Below are 15,001 nucleotides of genomic sequence, written 5' to 3'. Positions count from 1 at the left end.
GTCCTTGAAATGCAGTGCATACCCCTGTGTTTTCTACCTGAAATCTGTGTATAACCTATGGGGTTTAGGTCCTTAGAGTTAGGTCCTTGGTGACGTGACCCCAAAAATCAGCTCTGACCTGCTTTGACCATCTCCTGTCTAAGCAGAGAATTCCTGAGGGTGAGCAGCTATTTTTGGCTGCTGGTGTCACAGGCAGGGTGCAATTAGGTGTCCCCGCTGCTCGGCATGGGTAATGAGACCTCTCAGCCCCTCTGCTGAATAATGCAGTAAGGGCTCCAAATTAGCAGCTGGGGCTAAATAAAATGTGTCTGGGAGATGTGGAGGCTGTTGTAGCACCTCTGCCTGGTAGCCCAGCATTTTGAGCATGTGCCCAACAGTGGGAAATGGATGCAGTTCTTGCCTCGACCACAGCTCAGCCTCTCTCTCACACATATACACAGTGCCACCTTGCAAGATTTTATCAGGCTCTAACCTCAGCCCGTCTGGGGAAACTTGGGACAGATGCAGGGTGGCAGACCCAGTGCTAAAAGAACTGCAAAGCACAGCACACATGGAGATAAGGTCACTCTGAGTTTAGGAAGCAATACAGCGAGTGTTGATAACATCACACACTTGTTTTTAGGTGCCCAAACTCTACCTCAGCATCTTTTAAGCTATCAGGCCTGTGGCACCGCCCTCACTGATGCTCTGAGGTCACTGCTGTGAATCCTGCCCTGCTAATTTTTCCCTTTCCCTTTCAGCATCGCTCACTGTCATCGCTGTAAAGGCTGCGGCCAGCATGATAACACTGTCTGTGAAGGGGAAAATGCAGCTCACTTATCCCGTTTTTTATATCATGCTGATTTTAATGGCAACTTCTTGTGTTTTCCAAGTCAAGTAAGTGAGTTTCTACTTATCTCCTCACCTTTGTACCCGTTTATCTGTCAGTGCTGTTCAGTACTGATACTAACTCCAGATACAAGTTGCACTTAAGGGTAACAAATTCCTGACAGAGCCTTTACAGATGCATGAATTGCCTGCAGCTGATTATATTGTTTATTTAGGCTTTATTTCTCAGTTTATAATTGATTAATTACACGGATGCTACCTCCTCTCATTATCACCTTATACAAGGTTTTCCCAAGAGTAGTTCTTGTTTTGGCACAGGTACTGAACACATTAAATGAAATTTATGTTCCTGATTTATTTTATTTTTTTGTTACTTTCAGAAATATTCATTGTTGAATACTCAAATGGCCACGTTTACCTTCATTATGCACCTCTTTTCCCTAGCTTATGTTACTTACTGGACTGGAAGAGAGTTTACCCTCACTGTCTCCCTGCTTCTGTTAAATCTGCATGTTGCTCTTTGCTATCCTGTATGTCTGTGATTTTTTTTAGGAAATAGTTAGCTTTTGGTGAGCGGGGGACATCGGAGTTTTCCCTGCTGGCCTCTGGCCTGTTAAGTGATTGTTTTATGCTGCCTTTGCAGATTGCTGGGGGTGGCAGCCCGGTAAAATATGACTTGCAGCTGAACAGAGAGTCCATTCCCTTCATGCTGGTCCCTGCGCTTCAGGTGCTGATAGCATCATTCAGTAATCCCATCTAGACTGCTCCAGTGTTTACTTGCATAATTATTTTCCGGTAGAAGAGCCAGCCCAGCTTTCCCGTGGCAGAACACACCATTCCCATGTGGGATCAGAAAGCCCGTGCGTTATTGTGCAGTGACTCTCCATGGCTGACTCAGGAACTCCGCCGTAACAGATAATGGAGTGATTTACATCCAGCTTGTCTTTGCCCTGGGAGAATGGCTCAGGGCATTTAAAATAGGAAATAAAAGTTTGGTAAATAGGAAGCTGCTGAATTAACCTCTCCTTCTTGCCAATTCTTTCTTTCTTTTGCTGGGTCAAAATTAAAATGTGCCCATTTCATTCCCTGAAGTCAATGTCTCTTCCTCTCTCTGTTGGACACATTTTCTAATGGAGATAGTGCTGTCAGTCTAATTTTTTTTCATTTTATTTCTTTCCTGTCTTATTTTATTTGACTGTCAGGTTAGCTTACAGCAGCCTGGGCTGCTACATCCTCCTGGATTCAGTGCTGGGCCTTGGTATCACTATTTTAGTCTCTGTGACCGAGTTTGTTGCAAATGGGAGAAAATAATGAGGTGTTTTCAATGACTTCAAAATCCTGACTATCCTGTGGATATGTAGGATTTCTTTATTTTTAAAGCACCATGGAGACTGTTCAACAGTTGCTAAAATAACCATGCAATTACTTTAATGGCTAAAACAGATCCAAGCTTGGATTTTTACTGTTCACATATATTGTACCAGTGAAACATTTAAGTGTGGTTCTTTTTATAGATTTTGAATACACTCTGCAGTCCCCTGATTTTTCTCTTTCGGTTTGAAATTCCCTGTTCTTATAACAGAGTATCTGTTGGTGCATCCGAGAGTTCACCCTCATGATTCATCACCTCGTGGGTAAATGCTGATAGCTCTGGTCTCCTTACAAGTGGGTTAATGCTTTGGCTTTTTGGTCCACTGATGCAGACTGTGTGGGCTGCTCCATGCCCAATGTTTCAGTCCTGCAGGTTTGTGTGTAGTTTGGGCTCATATGGTCCTGCACACTCTTGCCTCACCCTTCTGCTGAGGGTTTGTGTCACCTTTCTGAGGAGGAAGGCTGAGAGTTTCCAACCCAAGGTTTGCAGCCACCTCCCTGGACTTTCCCGGCAGGACAGAGTGTGTCTGGGGTGTGATTGCATGGATAAACATACAAATACGTGTTTTAGCCAAGTTGGATGGAGCCACAACAGCAATGTGGGTTTCAGCTAAGTGAAGCATTTCCTACGAGGACTCATACACATGTCCACACTGGAAATATACCCTTACACAACCTGTTTAATTTAGAGTGACTTGTCCCTGGCTGCTTGCAGGCAGCACCGCTTCCAAGAGCTGAGGCACACCATCGGCGGCAGCATTACCCGAGCATTCCTCCCTTATCTGTGGAGGACAGTTTTTCCAACAGTGCTTCAAAGGTCTCTCCAATGGCAGTCTGTGGCCAGAAGACTCCACTCCAACCTTCTTGCTTTGCCCTATTTTTTTGTATTTTGCAGTCAAAACCAGAAAGTAAATTCAATACACACACCCTTCTGTCAAGGGCTATTTGCTGTCCTGGTAAGAAATGGTCACACTTATTGAACTGACAGAAACTGGCTAACTTTACTTAAAGTGCAATGAACATCCTACAGCCATGAGGTGCAATAACGCTTGTTTTCCAGGTTCTTGAACCAAGCAATGCATCTGTATGAAGCAACAGCAGTTGTGCCCATTAATTTCATGCTCTTCACCACGAGCGCCATCGTTTCAGGTTGGTTCCTGACCTTCTGTCTCTACAAAATGGTTTTCTACACACCAGGTTTTCAAAGAATCACCATCTCTGAACAGGACCACAAACCACTCATGTTTGTCTTCACCAAAAGTTTTTCCTAAATGACAGGTGTTTAAGTCCTGAAAAATGAGTGAGTTCACAACTTTCAAAGCAAAATAAAAATCATCAAATTCTAGCATTTCCAGAATTGATACGTACAGCTTGCTATGCCTTGCTGGCTTACTAGAATTACCTGCATTTATCTTAGCCTCATCTTGACATCCAGCAAATGCATTTACCATGTGCACGCCAGCTTCCCTGTATCCGAACTGGTAGAGTAATTTTAACAGCCTGGCAAACTACTCAAATGACAACCAGCTGTGTTTCATAGTAGTTAGTGTATATTCAGTTTCAGAAGGTGGAATTCTAGGTTAAGTGAAGGAAATAAAATGACTCCAAAGACCTTTTAAGCATTTAACATTTTATTCTGGGTGAGAACTCTGAACTTGGTGCTGTTAAAGAGGGACTGCAAATCTTGGAAATGGTGCGGAGTGTAAGAGCACGAGCAGGGAGGACGACTAAGATGCTGTATCAGCAACGAGCCAAAATGATTGTGTTGTTATAACATTTATGACTCATTTTAACACACACTGGGGGCTTTCCTGTCATTGCTGTGCAGGAGTTTCTCATGCAGAGCTGCCATTAATGAGAAGGGGAGTTAGCTTCGTGCACAGATTGCCTCGGCACCTGTGTTAGAGGAGACCTACACTTTGTGACTGAGAAGAGACTTTCGCCAAAAGGGGGTTGCATTCTTGCAGCCATATGGGGAATTTGGCCTTGTGCCTCCTTAAGAGATCAAGTACCTATTCAGGAATGGCTTAATAGCTTTGAGACTGGATACACATGCATTTGCACCAGGTTTGTTAAACCAGTGTGGGGCTTAGAAGAACAAGCTCTGCTGAATCTTGGTGGGGTGTTTGTGGAAGATACCTCCTCTCGTGATTCCTCCATCCCCAGTTGCAGCCTTTGAAGATACAGTCATGCTTCAGTGGCTTTGGTTCACACTCTGGTGTTTCTAAGCAAAACTATGCTCATCAGTGGTTTAAAGCCAATATGTTTGGCTGTGAACTGGGGCAGCTGAGATCCAGATACACATCTGGTTCTGTCACCTCCACTGCAGAGGTGCTAATTCCTGTTAGAGGGGTGACCAGAAGAGTTAGTGATCCCTTCAGCCGGAGAGATTTGGCAAACTTGGCTGCTGGAGCCTTTAACTCGGTGTAAACATCAGGGACAGAGCTAGTTATCGAAAACCTGTTCCCAATTGTAGCTAAGATGTCCACATGGTCTGCTGGAGTGGCTTAACTAAATCCATGAAGAACCTGTTAGCTGTACTGGTACGACTCTGCTTGCGAATAAGACCTTGAGTTTGACCTGCATAAAAACTGTTGCTGACAATGCAAAAAAATACCTGCATCTGTGCAGTTACTAACACAGCACATACTCCAGCCTGATAGACTAAATCTTCTCCAGTCCCTTGCAGTATCTCGAGAAAGCCTAGATAATGGAATATGGGCACATAATGTGAACCCACAGCTACGTGTATTAATACCATATTTGGGATTTTTTTTCTCCACTTGAGCATGACACTGCTTGTGACCCTCCCAGCTGTAATTCATATCACTTGGAATCCAGTCAAGATCTGCAATTCTTGTTTCTGTCACATTCCAGGGGTCATATTTTATCAGGAATTCCAAAGTGCAGCTTTGCTGAGCGTGTTCATGTTTCTGTTCGGGTAAGTGTGCCGGCCTAAAATCTGCACTAACGCTTCTACTGCAACAGCACTGCCTCGCGGAACACCTTCTTTTCTCAGTAAGAAGAAACCTGTCTTGTTATTAAAATATTATGGAATAGCCATTATAGTAGGATAAAAAAACATTAAAGGGAAGATTAATATCTGTGCTTCGGGGGTTTGGAGGCCCGGTTTTGAATCCAAATATGTAAAAATGTGAGACACTTATGAACTACTAATCCCATGATGGAATGAAAAACCAGCAGCATGTGTTCCTCCTGCAGGAAGGAGAAATTACTGCTCTCTACCAAAGATCATGTTTTAGGGGGTGCTGATACAACTTCAAGGAATCTCCTCCCCTGTTACCTTCCACGTGCGTGTCCGGCTGCCCTTTGCTGCCATTAGGCATGGGCAGTTCTAGGAGCTGCTTGCTTACAAGGGTCTTGTGCCAAGGAAGGCACAGCCTGTCTGCTGAAAGGTTCAGAGCATGTGAAGAAGCTGCTGACAATGCTTGAAGAAGGCCCCAAGTGTTGTGAGAGCAGAGATCTGCTGGCTACCAGCACAGTAACAACTCAGGGAACAGGTGAACATTACTCAAGGACAGGCATGAGATGGTTAAAAGCACCTCCCAGAACCGCTGGACCTGTCTTGCCACCAAGCTGTCAAACAGCTCGGGCTGACAGCTGCAGACATCTCCATCCTCTGCAGTCAGGCAGGGGTAGGTGCGCAGACCTGCGATGTTGTTTGGCTGCAGGAAAAGTGGCAGAAAATGGAGATGAGCAAATTCAACCCAGGTATTTGGCAGGCAGGAAGTAGCGATCGTGTGTCCAACACAGAGCGGATAGAAGATTTATCCGAGCGTAGCAGTTTCTCATTGCTCCTGGCTTACAGCTTGCCCCTGAGACATGCAGTCGAACGAGAAAAACAAGAGAGATGTTGATTGTCTGCAACAAGCCTGAGTTGTTGATGAAATTGCAAGTGCTGGAGTGCTAGTTTAGATGTTCTGAGAAGATTTGCTCAGGGATTCAAAGGCTGCGGTCTCACACTCGCAGGCATTTGATTAGGTATACATTACTGAAAGTGTAATTTTGTCTGCGGAGCCTTTGGAACCGATTGTAAAGCTTCGGGAGGCAAAAACTAGTCTGACAGAGAGTCCAAGATGAATTTATACAGCTGCCAGGAAGGAAAGTTTCTTTAAAAACTGAGCAGCTCGGGTTTGGAAGTCCTTGAAAAAGAAACATGGGAAAAGATTCTCATCTCAGATGCAGTGAGCTGTTTCTAATAATACGATGCCACTGTTATTTTGCAGGTGTCTCCTATCTTTCCTTGGTGTATTTGTAATTGCAAGAAATAAAAAAGAGGAGCATTTACAAGTTCCTTATATTGACTGTGGACGTATTCCTGGTAAGTAGGGCTTTTTTTTTTTTTTTTTTTTTTCTGTCTCTCTGTTTAAAAATGAGATATCAGATAATGGAATGACCTGGGAGAGTTGAGTCAGAAATGTGCTCTAGTTGCATTTAAAAAATATACTGTTCCCTTAATTTCTATTCCTGTTCCCAACAGATTTTTCAAAGAATTTTTCAGAGTTTTTCCAAGCTATTGTTACAACCAGTCAAATGAAAACAATGATTACTGGAGCAAGGAATGTTTAAATGATGGATTGGTGGGGGATTTGTTTTATTAAAATTCTTCACAGAGTTGTTGTTTTTCCCTTCTCTCACCCCATTTCCTTAGGACAAAAATTGACAGGCAAAATACAACCAGATTCTTATAGTTCATGCTATGGCACTTTGAATAATGAAGATGACTCGGTGAAAACTCAGAGCTGAAAGAAGAAAGCACCTTACCTTCCACTTAATGAGAGGAACAGCACTGGAACAAGAATTAGCAGCACCTTTTCATTGGACATATTCGAGTCGACGTTGAATTCAATTCCTGCATGCTGATGAGTCATAGCATTATTTAATCCTACTTAATTTATCTCCTGGCTGTCCCAAATGTGGTTTGAAGATAAAGCAAGCCTTAAGAAAAACTAAATAACCGTTAATGAATCTGAATATTCTTATAGTATAAATGCCTCTTGGTGATGACTGGGGATATTTTTAGAGTTTTAATTGCCTAGAAATGCAAATAGGTGCATAAAAGGGTTTTAAAATTTGCTTTTGAAAACCCCCAGATGTGCACAGATGCTTAAAGACAAAGATGGGAAATGAGGAGGATTTTCATACGAGACTTCAAAGTATTCTGCTGTATGTCTACTACCTTTAAAAATCTGATCCTTCCTGTCCATGAGTCCAAAATGTAGGCATATATGCAGTATGCTTAAACATGTATATACATTTTTATTATGTGCAGAGGCAAAATCATGATTATCTTCTGCCATCAGACATTCTCTTACCTTCAAAGGCAATAAACACTTGTGTGAGAAGAGGGAAGGACAAGAACATTTGTCACAAACATGGGCACAAGCACACATGCATGCATTTGTGAGGCGCCCAGCCAAAACAGAGCTGGGGAACCTCGTGTGACATTTTACATACCCCCATGCCTTGTGCACTGGCTGTACTATATGTTAATACAACCTAGTCCAAGGTTTAGTCACTGTTTTCAGGAAAAGGGGGTTTTAATGAAGGAAGTGCAAAGTTCTGTAGAGGAAATGGGGGATCCAGGCTCCCTCTGTTGATCCATCTTGAAAAATATTCCTAAAATAGCAAAGTAGGACAAATCCCACCTCCTTGCTAAACCAATGGTTATCCTGCATGAGGAAAGGCTGTAAAAAACAGGGTCACAAGAGTCACACCACATTTTTTCCTTCATTAAATGGTAATTTCTCTCTACACTCATTTGAAAAGCTGGCAGCAATGGGGACTGTAGCAGAAGTGGTTGAGTGGGAGGTCAAAACATCCTTCAGCCCCAGCCTCCTGGAAAGAAAGCTGCTTCTGGGCCTTAGGTGTGGGTCCATTCACCCTTGCCTGGTGACACTGATGTACCTCAGCCGGCACATCAACGCTCAGACACCTCCACTGTAGAAACAAAGTGCTCTTGATAAGCATTTGGTACTAACCTTCAAGTCTTGGACAAGATAATTCCTTTGTGTTTGGATTGATCTGCTGTAATGGATAAGGGCCACAGGCTGTGTGCATTTTGTTTCAGTGGGATATGATGAAACGAGCTCTCTCTTTGTTTTGTTTTGTTTTGGTTTTGTTTAGTGTAGTTTATTATTATTTCATTTTAAAATGGTATTTTAAATGGTGCAGTCAAGGAACCACAGGACAGTTTGACTTCAAGCAAAGTGCACACAGAGATGTATTTTCTCCTGTGCAGCGATGTCCTGGCAGCCAGGGCTTGGGGGACTTGTGAAGTGGTTTTTCAGCATGGATCTTTTCCAGCTGGCACAGTACAAGACTCAGGGTCTGCACCTTGCTTGTACCAGCTGCCTGCCCGTGGCCTTCCTTTACCCTCTTACAGTTTGAGTTCAAGTTTCTAAAGCTTACAATGCAAAACACACCTGATTATGTATGCTTTCTCCAGGGAATAAGGGCCTGCCTGTATGCCCTCTATGCCACTTGCCTCTTGCAAGTCAAATTTAAGCCACTTTCTAATTCTCAAGTGAGACCATGTGCTAAAGATGGAAATAGGATGTCTGTAGTTTTTCATTCGATGATCTGGGAAATAAAAGTGGGCTGGTGGGAGAAAGGATTTAGTTTTGTTTCTTTTTTAAATTGTTGGCCTTGGGCTTCTTTCTAAAATCTGTCTCCATGATTTAGGAGGGCTGAAGGAAATTATAAGGTCTATCAGGTATAGGAATTTCTTTTCAAAGCAGGAAACAGAATGTAAAAATCTATGGCAAAAGTTATTATTTATTTCAAGCTACCCTATTTCTTCTCAAGCAACACCTCCTTTCTTCCTATAGGTTTATACAAAAATTGAAGGGTTAAAATGCTTTCTGTAAACTTCTATGTAATTAAAAATAATTTATAGAGCAAAACACTGGCAGGAATTATGTGCAATTAAAACTTGTGATTTGACAGAATTTTTGAGATGTGAGCATGTTCCAACAAATTAACATATCACAGGGTCAGAGGAACGTGGTGATGAGAATTTATTACTGCTCTCCAAAGACAGGGACATGATTTGTTTCAAGAATCAGTTTCTAATCAATGCCATTTTCAGATTTTGCTTGTGACACTTCGGTGATAAGTAGCACAGACAAATGCTTATTAACAAAAAAAAAATGTTTCACTGGAACAGAGAAAAGTCCTTGGAAGCCTTCTCTTTACCAGTGAGCTATTTTCTCGCAGTATTTTTCCTGACATCATATACATGGGCCAGATACAAACTGTGAAGCTTGCACCTGCAGACTGAGCTTTCTTGAGCAGATGCTCTATGGGATCTGAGGAAATAATGCTGAAGGAAGGCATGCAGGACAGTCAGCATCTCACGTGGTCCCAGCTGGCTCCAGCCTGGGATTTCTGACAGACCAGAACCAGCAGGACTCACTTTGTGCTTGTTCCACTGCTGGTCAGGCTGCAGTAAAAGATGAAGTATTAGCTGGCCACAGGCCTGGAAATGGGAACTCTGGAGTACAGCTAGGCAGTTATTTTCTTTTGTGATAAAATATCAAGATGCTTTTTACCAAGTGTTTTCAGCTAGCAAGAAATAGTTTAATCTTGGACTGGATTCATACATCTGCCAATGGTAGGAGCCTGGCATTCAGCTGGCAGGCTTAGGGCCTGCTCCTCGCTACCATCCAGCTTCTGATGGCCTCAGTTTTTGCAGTGGTCACCCAAAACCAAGGAAGGGAGGTCAGCTTTCATAGAGGCTTGAGTTTCTGTGCTTTGAAGGTGTGGTTACATGTACCTGCCGAGCTGCTTGGATGGTTCAACACTGCTAAAACCTCACCCCCTGGCTGTGGGGTCCTGCTCAGCTGATGGCTCGCTGTGCACCCCACAAAAACCATCTCATTTATTTCTTCTGCTGTGTTGGCTCTCTGAGAGTTATCAAACTGGGCTGTCCCACAGCGGAGGCTGACTTGGACATTTGGTGAAAACACAAAGACCTGGGCCAGACTCACAGGGCTGTGGGTGGTGACCACTGCGTGGCTCCATGTGGGGCTGAGATGGGCAGCCTGTGGTGCAAGGAAGGGCCTAGAGTTGGTGAGGAGCACGGACATGCATCTCACTACACAACCTGTGATAAGGACTGATTTTTTTTTCTCTCCAGTTTGCATACAAACCATGCTGCAAGGACAGACAGGGACAAAATGTCCTCACTTCTGACCTCAAAATGTTCTCCCCTTGCACTTTTCCCTCCCAACTCACTTCTTGAAAGGTCGCTTACAGAGAAACCTCTGATAACACTGAGGTACAAATGATTAGGCAGAGCTGTCTTTCAGCTTGCCCTTTTGCGTTTGTCCTCTGAGACTTGGCCTTTTTCTTGTTTAAATTTTTTTGTTTGTTTATCCCTTTTGGAGAAATCAGCTGGTCTGTGTTAGGAACTGGCCCAAAGGAGATAGAGGCTAATTACCATAATTATTATTGGAGGGCCAAGTTGGAATTTGTACAACCTGAGGTTGTTTGAGGAGAAAAAGGTAGAGAAAAGCCTAGCTCTCGATTCGCAGGAGCTTGAGAAATCCTGTGTTTGCAATGTTTCTGGGCTCTGGGGCAGAATTAGGGACATCAGTGAATAGTCAGTGATTCCATACATTTTTATATGTGTTTTTAAGGTGTTGTTTTTGTTTTGTTTTGTTTTGTTTTTTAATTTGGAAGTGAAGGATGGCCATTCTCTGCCTAGAGAAGCAAAGAGAAAATAAGCCACTCCCTTGGCAGATGGGAGATGTTTCAACTTTTTGGAGCTGGAAGAAGCATGGAGGCACCTTCCAAGCTCCCTGGCTGTAATAACCATTCAGTTGTAACATACAGAAGGGCAGCACTGGCAAATAACACCACTACATAGTAAGCAGTCATGACTGTTTATAAAGGATCTTTGTCCTTTTGTCATGTGTTAAACCTGTTCAGAGGACATGTAGCTGATCTGGCTTCTTCAGCTGCACATAAACATATTTTTGAAACATGCTGAGCTAGTCTACAGGGTCTGGGCCCCTTGAGCATCCTATTGATGTCTCTTTGGCAGACCCTGTCTCCCATGCAGAGCTCTTGCCAGGTCCTCTCTGTGTGGAAATCAGACTATGTGGTGGACACATACCACAGGCTCACTCAGTAAGAAGATAGAGTATTGACAGGATGTTTCCCTTGACATAAGAAGAGTTTATGCCTACAAGGATATTGTGCAAACCTACAGATTTGGATTACATTCCCTTTACTTCATGATTACCACTGAAGTATGCAAGGTCAGTTCTGGGTATCTGCAGGAGCAGAACTGTCACCTCAGGAACTTCAGGCTCAACAGATGAGACCCTGTGTAAAGAGTTAGGGGTCTGCTCAGTAGGTTTCTTATTTGATCTACATCCCAGTTTTGCTGTTAGGACCCTAAAGTTAGCCCAAGCCTTTGAGGGAGAAAGTGCACCTAATATTATAAGATCTGCAGTAACATTTTGATTGCTGATGGACTTGGCCATTGGTGCCAGGGAAACTTGTGTCATTTCACAAGGTAATGATGAGGGGGGACAGTGTTGTGCAGCAGAATCGGAAACGTACTGAAGTGGCAGGAAAGTTTTGCATGGACACAGAGGAATGAAATCAGGAGACTGGTAAGCTACTGTGGCCTTCTGGGCTGCTTGTTGACAGTGTCAACAAGGCGAATGTTGACAGTTTTCAGAGCAGAGCTACTGTAAAAGAATGACCAGGCAGGTGGCTTAAACACGGACTGTTTAACGTGAAGTTAATGTATCACTGCAGCCCGCGGCACTAATACCTTAAACATTAAAAGTGGCCTGTGGCCATTGATGAAGGAGCCAATTTCTGTATTTTGCTAGGTCACACTGGGGAAAATGGAAATGATTGATTTAAGCCTCCAGCACAAACATGGACTTGCCAGATCTCCAGTTGGAGATTTCCACTCTTGGAATAGGCATTGCCTTGCCTAGATGAAATCTTTGGAGCCTGCTGCCAGGTCTTTTGCCAGAATAATTAAATGGGTTGAAAGAACAGCACTGTCATTTGTCTTCTGTTTGATAGCTAGTGGGCATACATCCAGAGCAGCACTAACACAAGATCAGGACTTTTCTCTCCATTTGAAAAAAAAAAAAAAAAAAAAAAAGAGAGAGAAAAAAAGAAGGAAAAAAAAAAGAAAAAAAAATGTTTTTCTTGAGCTTCAATAGCATGTGCACCAGGCCCAGAGCTCTATGCTGTTGAACAAACTCTGGTACACTCAGCCCAGAAGTAGAGAGAAAGCTTGCATGGCCCAGAGGCTGCTCGTTAGGCAGTTCTTACCTGTCACTGAAGGTTACTGCTGGTAATGCATCATACAGCAATAGAGTACAACAACAAAGTATTGGAGCATCCACTTTGTTTTCCAAGAACAGCTGCTCTGTGTTTTACGAGGGAAAGGAGATGAGGAATATGATTTAATATTACTAAGCATCACAGTTACCCATGTGTTTATTTTTTCCAGACAATATTTAACAGTTAACCAACAGCCATGTCCTGAAAACACTGGCTGGGTCCTGAGATCATGGATGTGTGGCAGGATTCGACGCTGTATGAATAAGGGCAGGCTGCTGATACAAGAAGGCAGGTTGGTGTCATCTCTCCTGGCCTCCTGCACAGCTCCGGCCAGGCAGCCTTTTCCAAGCACTTCTGTGTAAGCCCCTTGGCCCACCTACAGAAGAAGGCACACCGACCTCTCCTGTGAGTCAAAGGAGAGGATCCACCAATGCCATTAGCAATGTGTACTAGCAATGACTCATTGTTTGCTTTTGAACTGTGCCTTATGTCTATTTTAAAGTGTCTGGATCTCGCTCGCAGCTATTTGTCTTTCACCAGTGATTTAAAGCACTCGGTAAGTCCCTCTAGTAAAATACAGTAAGATGACTTGGGCTTTTTGCTAAGCCAAACAGACAGACCTTTTAAGTCTCTCACCATCAGACATTTTGGTCAGCCCTCAAGTTGCTTTCCGTGGTTGTTTTCTGCTCTATCTCCATTTTTCCAGTGTCGAAAATTGGCTTTATGAGTGCCAAAGACCGAGTAAAAATCTGATCTTAGCACCACTGAGGAAGTAGCACAGAGCTGGGCCAGAGCCAAAATGCAGTGGTCAGGGTGCCTGGCTTCCCCTCTTCCCAAAGCTGAGCCCAGCCCAGCTGCCACCTCTCCCAGGAGGTGCCTGAATATTTTATTTTTTCACTGTGATTTAACAGTGGCTGTTTTGCATGCCCAGGGATACAGCAGCCTAGATAGTTTTCAGCAATTTGACTTCTGACTCATTCCTGAGATCAGTGATGGTCCAAAGAGGTCCCCGGGAGGCTCAGCACAGCTGGAAACCCTGAAACCAAGTGGCCAACGGATGGACACAGCTGTGGTGGCACAGAGAAGGAGAAAAATGGAATGGTCTGGGTTGGAAGGGACCCTTGAATATCAGCTCATCTAACCCCTGCCATGGGGTTGGGGTGCAGTAAGTAAATAGGCTCTGGATGTGGGGACACCCTGCCCAGATAAATTGCTCTTGCCTCAAGGATGGTGACAGCTCACCAGAGAGAGTGAGTGCTTATATTTGTGATACACAACAGAAGGGCTTTGGCCCCCTTTGCCCCTTGCTGCTCAGTCTTGCAGCAAGGTTGCATTTTGAAAGGAGCAGCTCGGGCATCTCCTCTCCAAGAGGAGGATATGAGCACCTGATAACCCCAAATGGGGCATCCAAACCCCAAAGGGCAGCAGGAGGCGAGTGCCAGCCCCAGCTTCTTTGGCTGATTTGGGGAACCAGCAATCACTCAGGCTTCAGTTGTCCCTCCTCTAAGTGCCTCCTGCTTCTGGATGCCAGCACAGGAAAGGGGACGCCTCCAGCCCTTTTTGGAATCTAGGTTTTGATATGGAGAAGAAATGCATTCATGTTAGAGAGAATTTTGGGATGGATTTATCACTCTTAGTCCTGTGTTACACTGCAGAGCAGGCACAGCGATTTTGCTGATACCCTTGCACTGTGAATGGTTTGAATTCAGTGTTTTGAGGTATTTGATTTTTGGTTGTCTTTTGTTTATTTGTTTGTTTGGGTTTTTTAGTAATTTAAAAGGAACAAATCAGTAAAGTCACCTCAATTAACCCAAGGTAATCTGTGGTGGAATTCTTCATTAAAAAAAAAAAAATAAATAAAATTTTAAAAAGGCTGATTTTATAGTGAAGTCTTTGCAAATAAAAGGCCATGCTGGAGCACTTTGAATGTGATTACAGTGACTCACATTTTTAATGGCTTTTTTTTTATCTTCAAAATGGCTTTTTTCCAAACAAAGTCCTACAAGGCCTCATATAACAAACAAGGGTTACTGCTCTTTTCCACACATAACATGAAAAATATCCTTCAGCAGAGCAGAGCGAGCTGCAGCCCATCTGCTGTAGCTTGGCGCGGCACGGTGCAGCTCCCTGACCATTACGCATGCCTCTCGGTAAAGCAAACCACCTGTTTCCTGCGCAAGATTCCGCCTCGAGCCTCCTGAAAGCTTCTCCCAGGGTGAAATCCATCCAAACCGCTGATGGGGGATGACAACCTTGGCATTCCCTTTCGCTGCGTTTGTTGTCGTGCCGGTTGTTGTTCGCTGAAGGGCTCCGTGGACTTTAGTCTTCTTTTCCATCCAGACTAGAAAAGGGCAGGCTGCGCCAGAGATAAATAGGCTCTTACTTTCCTATTTATCATGTCTCCTTGTTCTTCAGCTGTGGTCAGCAAAGTCTTTATTTGAGGGCCCAAAAAGAGCACCTT

General features: G+C 43.7%; 1 protein-coding gene across 1 annotated transcript in view; it reads left to right on the top strand.

Moving 5' to 3' along the window:
* Positions 1-11,179, top strand: part of NIPAL2 (NIPA like domain containing 2) — a 50,062-nt gene extending 38,883 nt beyond the window's left edge. The window contains exons 7-11 of the mRNA XM_082754456.1: positions 741-876; positions 3,260-3,348; positions 5,077-5,140; positions 6,447-6,541; positions 6,872-11,179. Coding sequence (XP_082610582.1) covers positions 741-876; positions 3,260-3,348; positions 5,077-5,140; positions 6,447-6,541; positions 6,872-6,966 — 479 coding nt within the window. The 3' untranslated portion in view covers positions 6,967-11,179. The remainder of the gene's footprint in view (positions 1-740; positions 877-3,259; positions 3,349-5,076; positions 5,141-6,446; positions 6,542-6,871) is intronic.
* The last annotated feature ends 3,822 nt before the right edge of the window (positions 11,180-15,001 follow it).

This window comes from Aythya marila, assembly GCF_965140915.1.
Source record: "Aythya marila genome assembly, chromosome: 2".
NCBI classification, from domain to species: Eukaryota; Metazoa; Chordata; class Aves; order Anseriformes; family Anatidae; genus Aythya; species Aythya marila.
This window is presented reverse-complemented; position numbering and strand designations above follow the sequence as displayed.